The sequence below is a fragment of the Nanorana parkeri genome, unplaced genomic scaffold (genome assembly GCF_000935625.1).
Source record: "Nanorana parkeri isolate BGI_ZX_2015 unplaced genomic scaffold, ASM93562v1 scaffold282, whole genome shotgun sequence".
NCBI classification, from domain to species: Eukaryota; Metazoa; Chordata; class Amphibia; order Anura; family Dicroglossidae; genus Nanorana; species Nanorana parkeri.
The window spans coordinates 1152049-1164920 of NW_017306550.1; the positions used below are offsets into that span (position 1 = coordinate 1152049).

The window sequence follows — 12872 nt, forward strand, 5'->3', positions numbered from 1 at the left end:
CCCCCCCCCCCGCCCCTCTCTTTCTCCAGCACTCATTGGAGGGGCAGGCACAACTGGCTCTGACTCTAGAGGCAAAGCCAGTTGTCAATCATGCACGATGCTATATGCTGACTTTGGGTCACAGCAGAACATTAGTAAATATACTCCTGTGACCCAAAAGAGAAGTAAAGCAAAACTTGGATTGACTTCTCTTTAAACTAGGGGAGGAATGAGCATGGAATTCCTCACTCACTACCTAGATTTATGCCCACCATCATACCGTGTTTCCCCCGAAAATAAGACACTGTCTTATATTTTTTTGGGCTCAAAAAAACACACTGGGTCTTATTTTCGGGGTAGGTCTTTTTTTTTTTAAATGTACAACAATCCACAGTTATTCATGTAAATAAATATGGTGGTCAGGGCAATCAGGGGTGCCGTACCTATTGATTCCTCACAGGCGGAGTGCCTTTGGTATCACTCCACCTGTGACAGGAGCCGGCGCTATAGAGGAGGCATCGGCCGCTGGCTTTGTTGGTACCGCTGATTCTCTCCCTCCTTTTTTCAAGTTCCCCCTTATGCCACCACCGGCCCTGGGAATGGTCACAACTAGGTCTTATTTTCGGGATAGGTCTTATATTTTAGCAATTCCCAAAAATAGTACTAGGTCTTATTTTCGGGGTAGGTCTTATTTTCGGGGAAACAGGGTAGAACTAAGAAGTGGCCAAAGATTTGTTCTCCGACACGGATTTCACATACCTGGCTCACTCAGCGCAAAGCAGCCAATCTTATCTCCATTACAATACAGAGATATCCACTTCCTTTTCTGCTCTTCTGTTGCATATTTCAGGATTGGCCCTAAATAAAGAGACTAAAGAAAATAATATAATAATATTAAATGAGAAATGGTCTGTCTGAAATGCAGAAAATAGTTAAGAGTCCAGTAGAATCTAGACAGTGGTGGAATGGGAATAGGTACATTTAACCCATACATTTTGCAAATTAGGTAAACAAGCAGCAGTTTGGGGAAAATAGCTGTTCCTGGATATCTTACAGAATGAAGGTGAAGAATATACTGCTCATTCTGGGGATGATGTCACAGAGGGGCAATGGCAAGAGCAGTCACCACAACCAAACTGGTGGGAAAGAAGATTGTGGGACTAGATTAATGCAAGTATGCGGTGTGCTATCCCCCAGAAAAACTAACAATATATCTTCCTCTGCTTTTTAGCACTCTCTGGAGCTTTAAAGAGTTTCTAAACCCTCACGTTTGTTTTTTTGCCTATATCTACTGCTAGCAAGCAAGTTTTTAAAAAACGCTTTAAACAGCGGTTTAAACTTACCCCGTTTTCACCACGCGCTCACGCCCGAGAATCCGAAACTGTTCTTGGGGCGGGCGCATGCGCAGTTCGGATTCTCGGCCGGGAGACGAGGAGAGACGCAAGGTAAGTCTATGGACGCGTGCACCCGCATGCAGACACCGTGGGACAGGAAGTGCCAGCAAGGACAGAGGAGTCAGCGCTGGATCGGAGACCCGCCGCAGCGCTGTAGGGACAGATGAAAAGAACAGGAAAGAAGATCAGATTAAGAGACATAATTTAAGGTAAGTGCTTCCACTAACATTGGGGGGGGGGGGTGGGGGGGGGAACATTTTTGACTTTAATGTCACTTTAACTGCTTGTTGACACATCTCATTAGCATCATATTGATTTCAGACTGCTGCAAGAACAAGAAACGGCTGCCAAGTGCTTAAATATCTTGGCGGCAAAATTGCCCGTGTAGCCCTAGTCCTGGACTTTAAATGCAATTTTGATCATGTTTACCACAAAGCATGGGATGGACTCTAATATACATCAATTACAACAAACACTTAGAGAACTATGGGGTTAGGGCTTTTCCCCATAGTTCTCCTTAGGGTAACAGGAGGACACAAACTAGCGTCCTCCCGACACCCTAAACTCAGTATACCGCGAGCTACTGCTAGCAGCATACTGAGACGCCGCAGCTGAAGCGGATCCCGACAATTGTGCCGGGATCCACCCAGCTGAGTGAGTGACAGCTGGCTCTGCCTATCTAGAGGCAGAACCAGCTGTACTCGCCCCCTCTTTCGTCCGATCCGCCAGTCAGCGCTGTCGGATTGGAGCGGGGAGGGGGGAATCCAGCCCCTGCCCTGTCACGGCAGAGAGCCGTGACAGGATCGAGAGGTGAGCGAACGCCGGTATGTGTTCGCTCACCTCCCGATCTACTGAGCCGACCTGTGACAGTCTCATCGTCACAGGTCGGCTAGAACTATGAGGTGAGTGAAAAGCACTCACCTCATAGTTCTCCTTTAAGCGGTGTGTGTAAATGTATATTTAGCAGGAGAAATGTTTCATTCAATCCAGTTTCTCCAACTGGATATTCTTTTACCTTTGTGACAGTTTTCTTCTTTCTTTCCTCTGTAATTTTCAAAGACCTGCTCTGGGAAAACTCTTAGCATGCCCACAATCCATTAGAGCAGAGGTGGTGTGCGACAATTCATTAGGGATGGGCAACTCCGACCCTCCAGCTGTGCTTTAACTACGAATCCCAACATTCCTCTGGGAGTCATGCCTGTAACTGTCAGTCTTGCAGTGTCTCATGGGACTTGTGGTTTACAATAGCTGGAGGGCCGGAATAGGCCCACCCCTAATGAATTGACGCACAATTACATGCGCAGTGCATGACTTGATTATTTGATCTGCTGAGTTGCTACAGACAACAATCCAATGTTTTTGTACTTTTTCTCTACTGAATATGCCAAACACCCATCTTAACACTTACATGTACAAAGTGAATAATCCATTTCTAGAAGATTCACTTTTTAACTGACACAGTTCAAACAGATTTATATTATATTCTCACATTATTCACACTCATGACAACCCCAGTGGATGCACATCCACGGCTGATTTCTTCCACGGCGATCGAATAAGCCAAATAGTCAAGACCTGCACCTCCGAGCTCCTCTGGAACTTCCACGGCCAGCAATCCCATTTGCCCCATCTGTCGGACCTAGAGAGAAAGCATTGATGCAGGTGTCACAATAGGATATATAGCATGTGTTCCTAATGCCCAAGGAGCACTTCCTAACTCCCAAAGACAATATTGATCAAAACATGGGACGCTTAGCAATGCATTTACTAACCACTGCCGTGTGATGTCGCAACATAAAAGCGGATTCATTGAGGGGAATGTATCAAAACCGGAACAGACAAAATCTGGAGCAGTTGCCCAGGGCAACCAATCACCTTCTCTCTTCAGTTTGTTCAGTTAAGATTTCAAAACGAAAGAGAGGAGCTGATTGGTTGCCCTGGCCAACTGCTCCAGATTTTGTCTACTCCAGTTTTGATAAATTCCCCCCATTGTCTGCAATAGGCTGTGTGATCAGGTTCATCTGTACAATTCTGCTTGCACCAGGAAGAGATCAGTACTGAGTGGAACATGGAGACAAAACCTACATGTGCTTTTATAACCAGTCCTTGAGTACATGAGGCCTTTATATGCTGTGAAGTCTAATAGAGTATTTAATTTAAAGAAGGTATGTAAAGTGAACCAGTGAAGAATAAAATATGGAAGATGCGGATACAGATTAGGTATTCACAAGAGCAGGCTTCAGGCCTGTCATTCTAATCCTGACTTTACCACACAGTGAAAAGAAAAATAAGGGGGGCCAATAAATATCGGAGAGCAGATATCAGTATCCACCCTTTGTCATATTTGCTTGGTTGTGATTTTTTTTTCCTATCATTTTTACTGTGATCCTCTAATTTCAGAATCATGAAGCCAGTGACCACAATGCACTAGGGATGTCCCGATACTAGTATGGGGCCGATACAGGGCATTTTAATTTGTACTTGTCAAAATGTCCCGATATTAAAAGGCCAATATCGGTCCTTTAAATTTTTTAACAAGTTCGGCTGCCTGAGGTCCCATGCCTGCTGTCTTTGACGGTGCTGGTCCGGCCCCACATCTCCTCCTCCTTCCCGACACCCACAGAGACAAGTTGTCATGGCTGCCCTCTGAACCCCTCACCCATTCAAAAGGGTCGTTGCTGCCCTCTGAACCCCCTCACCCATTCAAAAGGGTCGTTGCTGCCCTCTGAACCCCACACCCATGAGAGAAATATAAATAAAGCTACACAAGGCATGAAACAAGCGCTTTATAGGTAAGCCTGGAGAACTATGAGTGACTATTCATGTAGAAGGTCATCATGACCGGCTCTCTTAGTTATTTCTGTCCCGCATTAATCTAACAAGTCAGCAGTACAGAACACTGGAGACTAAGGAGGCCAGCACTGGGTGAAAGGACACATAGTTGGGGGAGGGGCGGCAGTGACATTGTCAGGTCTCCAGCACACCTGATCCCGCGGGAAGCGGTGCTCCTTGTCCAGCTGAGCGGCTATAGGCTGCAGCTCTCTCTCGGCGAACTCCCGGCATGTGTCCCGCAGCATGCGATGTGTATCGGGTAGCTCGACGCTCTGGTAGACGGTGTGCAGGCAGCGGACAGCTGTGGGAAGGGGGGAGATAAAACAGGTCAGTCACAGGGCAAAGGTCAGCGCAAGGTCACAACCTGCGCTCCGTGATTACCTGAGGGAGCCGCCCGCCAAGCGCGGGACACAACCATCAACCCACGGAACATGTCTGCTCTACTCTGCCCGTAGACACCGGGAGGACGGCCGCTTCAGATGACGTCAGCGCCTTAGTCCGCCTGCAGATGACGTTTCAGAATAGCCCCACCCATCAAATGCCAGTTGCAAACACATGGCACATGTTTGTAACCTGTAACTCCGCCCATTTCGGATCATTTCGCATGATCCTCCCTCGTAGCGTCTTCCCGCAAAAGTAAATAGCAGCAACCTGTACCATTCGTATTCAGTCACACCGTGTGCGGAGACCTGGACTTCTCTGTACCTGATCGACGCAGGAAACAATGGTTTTCTCTGTCATCCTTTCTCAACCAGGGTGCCTTAAAATGTTCACCAGCAGTGCACCATGGAAATGAGTGATGCCAATCCAAGGAGGGTGGGATCTATTCAGAAAAGGAGGGCAATTCATCTCCGTCCAGCATCTTCTACTGCCCTTTGCCATGCTGCCGCATCTGGGGAGTCTGATGTGATGGTGGGCTTCTGATGTTAAAAGGGGGAGTCTGACATGAAAGGGGGGCTTCTGATGTTGAAAGGGGGTCTTCTGATGTGAAGGGTTTTTTTATATTAAAAGGGAGCTCTTGATGTGAAGGGGGCACTGATGTAAAAGAGGGGGCTCCGATGTGAAGGGAGCTTCTGAAGTACAGGGGGCTCTGGTATAAAAGGAGGACTCTGATATGAAGGGGAACCCCATTTTTTGTGTGTTTTTTGCATTAGGGTCCCCCCTTAAAATCCAGGACCCTACCTGGGATGAGGGTCTGGAATGGATTTTGAAGGGGCCACACATCACTTTTTGCATTTTAAGCTGGGACTCCTTGGTGTTTTGCATACTTTTAAAGTGTGCCGTGACTGAAAAAGTTGAGGAACGCTGTTCTATGTGTTCCATTCACACCGTGACTGATCAGAGAGGTGCTGAAAAATACAGGCATTTTTCCGCAATACAAGTGAATGAATGTAAATCAAACACACTCAACACCACTGAAAGGAAAACCAATCCACAAAAGGGAAAGGGAAGTGGTGACACTGGAAATAGGGGACAAAACGTACATTAAAGCGGATAAAAATTGCACTGAAACATACATGTAAACAAATCAATTCAATTGTGGGGGGTTTTTTTCATGAGTTTTTATGCACATTGTAGTTCATTCACATATAACGCGCATTAAAAAACTGATAAGAATGCACAGGTTTGGCGTGCAGGGCTGCAAGTTAATGAGTTTTAATTAGGCATGCACCGATACCAAGTACAGATACTTTTCCAGCTCCAAGACTAGACTAGAGAAAAATGTAAAAGTTAGGAGGCAACTGTCATTTGTAAGGAGCACACGTCAATATCGTGTACAGATACCGGAACTTCTGGTAGCATAGAGCCGTCTTCCCGGGCAATCAGGAAGGCTTCTTGATTGCCCGGGAAGCCAACTCCATTCTGTTTGGCCGGCTGAATGCCGATTGGCCAGGAAGCCGGCTTCCCAGCCAAATCGGCATCGAGGCCGGCCAAACAGATCTGACAATATGGTGATACAACCTGGCACCTAATTCCCCTCACATAGATCCTACGTCGCATTAATTAACGTACCAGTCCCTCGGCCAGCACTCTCCAAGTGCCCACGTGACCGGCCTGCTACTGCGCAGAGTGCCCAGCGTTCTCATTCAAAAAATCCTGTGCATGCGCAGTAGCAGGCTGAGCACCGATCACGTGAGCGCTGTGCAAGCAGGAGACCACGGATCTGGCCGAGGGACTGGTACATTAACCCCTTCATGACAGAGGCCTTTTTTTAATTTTTTGCACCCATGTTATATTCCACATTTTAGGCCTGAAAATGACTTAAAACCCCCCAACATTATATATTTTCTGAATGCCAAGACCCTATAGAATAAAATGGTGGTAGTTGCAAATTTTTATGTTGCGCAATATTAGTGCAACTCCATGTTAAAGAATGCTAAGGATTTATGTGAGAGGAATTAGGTGCCTGCAGGGTGGGGGGTCGTGTCAGTATATTTTAAGGGTGGGGGTCGTGTCACAAATTTTATTTGTTTGCTCAGCTTGACACCGATTGGCTGGGAAGGCCAAATAGCATGGAGCCAGCTTCCCGACTCAATCTTTCCTCGCGGCACTGTCGGTCAGAGGAAATCTTCCTCTGGCCGGAAGTTCTAGTATCGGGAAAGTTATCGGAGCAATTGGGCAAGTACGAGTACTCGCCCAAATACTCGGTACCGATATCAGTATCGTTGCATCCCTAATTTCAGGACAGTGGTGGAGCGCCAGGGCCAGGTCCCAGCTGTAACCCTGGTAGTTCTCATGAAAATGCCAAGTATTGGCACAGGTATCTGAAAAGTATCGGTGCATCCCTTGTTTTAATGCAAGTGGATATCAGTTCATGTGTTATAGTCACAGCACACTCTCTTCTTTACAAAACCACTACCCTTCCTGTCACGGACAGATGCCCTTAAAGTGATATTAAAGTCAAATTAAGCGATTTTAAATACTGATGAAATCACTTACAATGAGTGCTGCTCTTTGATGTTTAAACATTTAGTTTCCTGGTCCCCTGAACATTGGGCCTGATATCCTGTTTTAGGGTGTGTTTTTTTCCCCTTGCAGGGTCCTACGGAGACACACCATTGTGTGATAGTAATCTGCGTGTCTCCAGAAACAGACACAGCAAGGCAAGACACTTGTGGGTGGACCAGACAGCCACGCTAAGGGCCCGTTCACACCAGATGCAGTGCGTTCTGGCCAGAACGCACTGCCGCGCATTGCGGCCGGCTCACTTTTTTTGTGGGGCAGGAGGGGCCCCTGCAATGAGAGGCAGTGGGTTCTGGCCAGAACGCACTGCATCTGGTGTGAAAGGGCCCTAAGGAAAATGATGGGGAGGTCTGGTATAAAAACCTTGTATAGATTTTAAAGCCCTGTGATAAGCAGCACCAAGAGGGTCTAGCGGTTTCTCATTTCTTTGGTTCACTCTTTTCTTTTCATTAACCCATAATGTATACTCATATGTGTGCAAAGGTTTAATTGTGCCTAAAAACCAAGCACAAGACTAATATATCACAGCTTACCAGTCCTTAGATGTGATGGCCGCATTAGGTTTCTTCTAAGACTTTGCCTTTGTCACTGGCAGGATCACCAGGTTAAAATACACGTCCCGTCCTGGGATGACAAAGCTACGATACAGCGTTGTCACCCTAGGACAAAACTACAATAACCGCCCCTTCCCTACAAAGGGGGAGGGGTTCTGTAGTTCCCGGAAACAATATTACTAATAGGAGTGCAGCTCAGGCAGAGAGTACGGGAATTAATCAGCTGATAGGATTTCTGGATCAACAGGTGTTTTTTGCACTTGTCAGATATAACCCATTTTTTCAAATGGTATATACACAATTGTAAAGAAATACATTTGCATACTCTTTAAAATGCCCTACCGAGTTTGGCCTGAGAACACTTCCATCATGCCCGCTGATATCTAATCTGAACAAAACTTGTGCAATTCTGACTGCAGTGTCACTAATGACACATTGATGTCCTAATAGCTATAGCCAAAGGTTTCCTTAAAGTGTATTTCCACTTTTGCAGGCAAACTGGGAGAACGCCTATTTCTTGTACTTACAATAAATGATTTCCACTTCCTGGTCCTCCTAAATATTAGTGATGTAACCCATGCCTAAGAGAAGCATCCTGCCAAGGTTACATCAGCAGTACATTGCTGGGAAATCTCATCTATCAACTACACGAGATCTCAGGGAAAGGCATTTTCCTCCCCTGAGATGATGTGCATGGTCACATGTCCTAGTCACACGTGCCAGAGTTCCAGGAAGTAAAGGAAGATGGATTAATCTGCCCTTAGTAAAAATGGCCACTGTCAGAAGACTGGGGAAGAGAAATAAAAGGTATGCAAAGAATACAAAGCCGGCAATTATATACCTGTATCTGTTTATAGATTGTCATTACTAAACATTTCTAAAGGGGACTGTTGTTAGATAGAGAGGTGACGTTTCTCTTTGAGGGGCTGTGGGAAGTTTGGTTTACTCTAATTAACCCTGTCTGTATTGTGCTGGCAGATTGTAGTTGTAAACTAGATTTAAACACTGTTCTAAGAAAGGGTTAAAGGCTTGGAGGCATAGTTTCACTTTCAAACTGCTCAGAGTAGCCTGGAATCGTCACAAAGGCCTTCACCAAAGAAACATCTCAAAGATACAAAATATATTTTTCAAAAATATTTTTGGCCATGCTGTGTGAATGGGAACACAAAACATAGAGGGTTTTTTTTTCAAATGTGACTGCAAAAGTGGAAATACCACTTTAAGTGGAAAGGCTGCTTTATAGAAGAATCAGTCAACTTGCCTGCAATGGTTGCTTGTTGTGTGAATAGAGAATAATTGAGAGATACACAAATGACTTCTTATAAACTTTATTATTACAGAAAAATACAAGATCTTATAAACAGCCCATTATCCATGGGTAGACAAAAACAAAACATTACACTATCGCAGATGCTGTACAGTCTACAAGTTTCGGCTTAGTTTTACCATCCAGTTGAACTAACTTTCAGTCAGTAAGTCAACAACTACATCTCATGTTTCTTAACCTGAAAGATCTTGGTTATGAAACAGTCCCAAACCTATAATAATGAACAGAAGTATATCTAACAAATACAAAAACTTCTCATTTCCACCCTAGAAATGTAATCCAGTAGATCCCAGGAGAAGCAGCAGATTTTCCTGCATCTACTAAAGTCCCTTTACCAAAGGCGTTTGAAGAATGTCAATACATGTCTGTTTCCAGCAGTGAAAACATGGCACATAGTGAAGTACACTTGCAAGCTGAGGATATGTTTCTAAAGCAAACCCGTCCTTTGCTCACTACCCGTGGAAAGGAAAAAAGTTTACTTTAAATAACAGACTACTTGGCAAGCTGCTTTCTTTAAACGTTAGCAGCAGAACCAAACCAGGCAGCATATTGTTCTAATACAGTATCAAACTTGCATGACCATTATTGGAATTATTTTGCTACAATGTAAGTACCAAAAACTCAGTATTTCTTTTAAAAAGGACCCCGTCACCAGTTGTGGGGGATTCCTGCTACAGTTGTGACCTGACACGCTGGAAGTGTTGGAAAGCAGCAGTGCTCAGGTGAGAAGATTTGCCAGAATGGTAAGTATAAAGCTTCTTCTTCAATGTGCTGGCTTAGTTTTATATTCCCATTCTCCCCATGTGACCAGGTCACTCCATGCAACCCCACCAAATCTTTGGATATGGAAGACATTTAGGTGCTCTGACCTTAACCCGTTCTCCAGTATTCATGGTTGGAACATGGTTGGAACATGGTTGGAACAAATGCTAGCTGGCATTTGGGCAGCAAGTTATTGCTTGGAACGTCAATGGAAGAAAAATGACTTATTGAAAGAGGTTCAGTTAAAGCTTTAATGACGACTTTAGGTTAAATTCACGAAGGTAAAAACTCTAGAAAGGATCCTTATTCTTTTTTGAGATTTAACATTGAGTTGAGAAAAAATAAATATTTAGAGGACTAAAATAAAGATCATTATCCTTGTTTAAAGCTTGGGGAATTAAGCCATAGGGGCTTAATGAATGTTCTTAAAGTGACACTAAACTCAGGAGTTAAATCTTGAAAATGCATTTGAGTACCGCAACTAATAACAAAAATGTATCTTATTTGTGAATCACTCAGCTGTAGATCCTCAAATCATCTCTGAATTGGTGCCGACACTGTCCTTCCTTCTGTGTGTGGTGTCAAGTAGTCACTACTCCAAGCTCGCTCCTGTGATGGACTAAAATCACAGGAGCGAGCTTGTAGCCTGGAATCGTCACAAAGGCCTTCATGTTTAGTTTATTATTTTGTATTGTGCATGTGACTTGGTCACATCTTTCTGCCTTGAGGAAGGGACCCTGCGCGGTCCCGAAACGTCGGTTTATTTGGATGTCTGACGCTTTCTGTCCAATAAATGGGACATATTTATCTTTACTACTGAGTGCTGGTGATTTCCTGACTTTCCTGTGTTTGCACGGCGCCATCCGTGGTATCTCATCACTGCAAGCGCCCCTTTTTTCATATCTGGCCGGGACTGCTGTGATTAGTGCGGAGGGTATCTCCATCTACTTGCATCTGTACTTTACAACACACACATCTTCATGGGGAACATAAGTAGCCAACCTCCAGAAGGAAGGACAGTGTCAGCACCAATTCAGAGATGATTTGAGGATCTACAGCTGAGTGACACACAAATAAGATACATTTTTGTTAATGGTTAAGGTTCTTGAATGTATTTTAAGATTTCATTCCTGAATTAAGTGTCACTTTAATATAGTGTTGCAATAATACATTATGGCCACTAGATGGATCTGAGGAGCATAGGAAAGAAGTATTGATTTTCCTTTGCTTCTCAGCTCCATCTAGTGGCCATAATGTATTATTACAACAAACTACATTGGAGCTGGAAAAAATATATTAAGAACATTCATTTTGGCATTATTCGCCAAAAACAAAATGTTCACAGAGATTCGTAAGGCAAAAGGCCCTCCAAATTGTTTATAAATAGAACCCTTACAGGCGAACAAGATATATTATCACTACAAGATGACCTGTTATGGGAAAATAGGCACATTTTGACCTAAAGTAGGTAATCAATGGTAAAAAAAAAAAAAAAGCCACGGTGACACAAAGTACAATCTTAATAACAAATTATTACAAAATCAGTATACAGAAACTGTATTATAAATTGTTAAAAGAACCTGCTCCTAATGCAGACTGAGTGTAACTTGCACCTTACCTTGCTTCATACATTCCCAACTTATTCTATGAGCCACTGTATCTGAACTTTTGTACTACCATACAGAAGGTTTTCAATGTACCCTATTATTAGGTTGCAGAATTGTGCACTACTCAAATTTAGCATACCACAAACAAATATTTCCCCCTAAAAATACTAGAAACAGCTGCAATTGCATTGCACACAAGGAGCTGTATTTAAACATTTGCAGAGCCATTTGTCTTGTGAAACTCGGAACATTCATTCTGTGCAAATGAAGGCAAAAAGCAAACGTTCTTGGCATATTTTCTTTTCAGGTGGAATGTAATGTTAAATACCACATTATGGCCACTAGATGGAGCGGAGAAGCATAGGAAGTGAGCTCCATCTAGTGGCCATAATGTGGTATTTACTTGGTATTACATTCCACCTGAGAAGAACAAATGCTCACAATATGTGTTTTTTCCTTCATTCACATGGTTACAAATGTTCTGAAATGTCACAGGTAAATGGCCCACCGAGTTGTTTATAAATACACCCTATAGGTTTTTAACTCTTAGATCCCATGGAAATGAATAATGGGACTATACAAGCTATATCCGCCATGCTGGCAACAGCTCATATTGCAGAGGGTCCACCTGTAAGACACGGGTCTAGACCAAAGGTTAAATCTCAGTGAATTTCTCCAACATAGAATATGCGACTGTATGTTTCAGGGAGCCTACACTTCACAGCCCAAATGTTCCCAAGCTTTCCTTGCACTACAGCAGGGATGGCCAAACTGTGGCCCTCCAGCTGCGGTGAGCTACGAATCCCATGAGGCTTTGCAAGATTCTCACAGCCACGACTCCCAGAGAGAGATGCTTCATGGGATTTGTAGTTTTCACCACAGCTGGAGGGCCGGAGTTTGGCCATCCCTGCACTACAGTATTTCCAGGGCACCTACGTTTCTCAGTTATTTCAAACTGTGCTGTTCAGTTTTTAAAACAAAATGGCTGATCTAGCATATGATATTTCAGTAGGTGCCCAAACACCAGAACCACTACCTGTACCAGATTTTGGCATCTGGTTCAAGGAAAACAAAGGCAATTCAGGAAAGGATGCATTTTTATAAAGAGGACATTAAGTATCCATGGTGTGACCTCAATACCATACATTATACAACAATTGGTGCTGTGCAACCTCCGTCTATGGAGAGGACAAATGTAAAATCGTATTGCACACAACATATTAAATGCCCATTTATGCCAACTACAGCCGGGTGCTTTCATATTACAAAATGTCATTCACTAACAGCAAATCAGCAATTCCTGCTTCCGTTAAAGCTCAGAAGGCTCTTTAACTGCTAAAGCAGGACCAAAAGATCAGTGTATATTACAAAAAAATAAATATTTTTCTCTTTGTACAAAGTCTTCATATCTAATTTCAGCATTTTTCTTAAAAAAAAACCCAACCCTTCTTGA

At 43.8% G+C, this 12872-nt stretch overlaps 1 protein-coding gene across 1 annotated transcript in view; it reads right to left on the reverse strand.

The window, feature by feature from the left end:
• The window catches only part of ACADS (acyl-CoA dehydrogenase, C-2 to C-3 short chain), an 8021-nt gene extending 3306 nt beyond the window's left edge, over nt 1-4715 (reverse strand). The window contains exons 1-4 of the mRNA XM_018557380.1: nt 4587-4715; nt 4358-4506; nt 2863-3012; nt 739-850 (exon numbers count right to left, since the gene is read on the reverse strand). Of these exons, the coding sequence (XP_018412882.1) occupies nt 739-850; nt 2863-3012; nt 4358-4506; nt 4587-4638 (463 nt within the window). The 5' untranslated portion in view covers nt 4639-4715. The remainder of the gene's footprint in view (nt 1-738; nt 851-2862; nt 3013-4357; nt 4507-4586) is intronic.
• Between the last annotated feature and the right edge of the window lie 8157 nt (nt 4716-12872).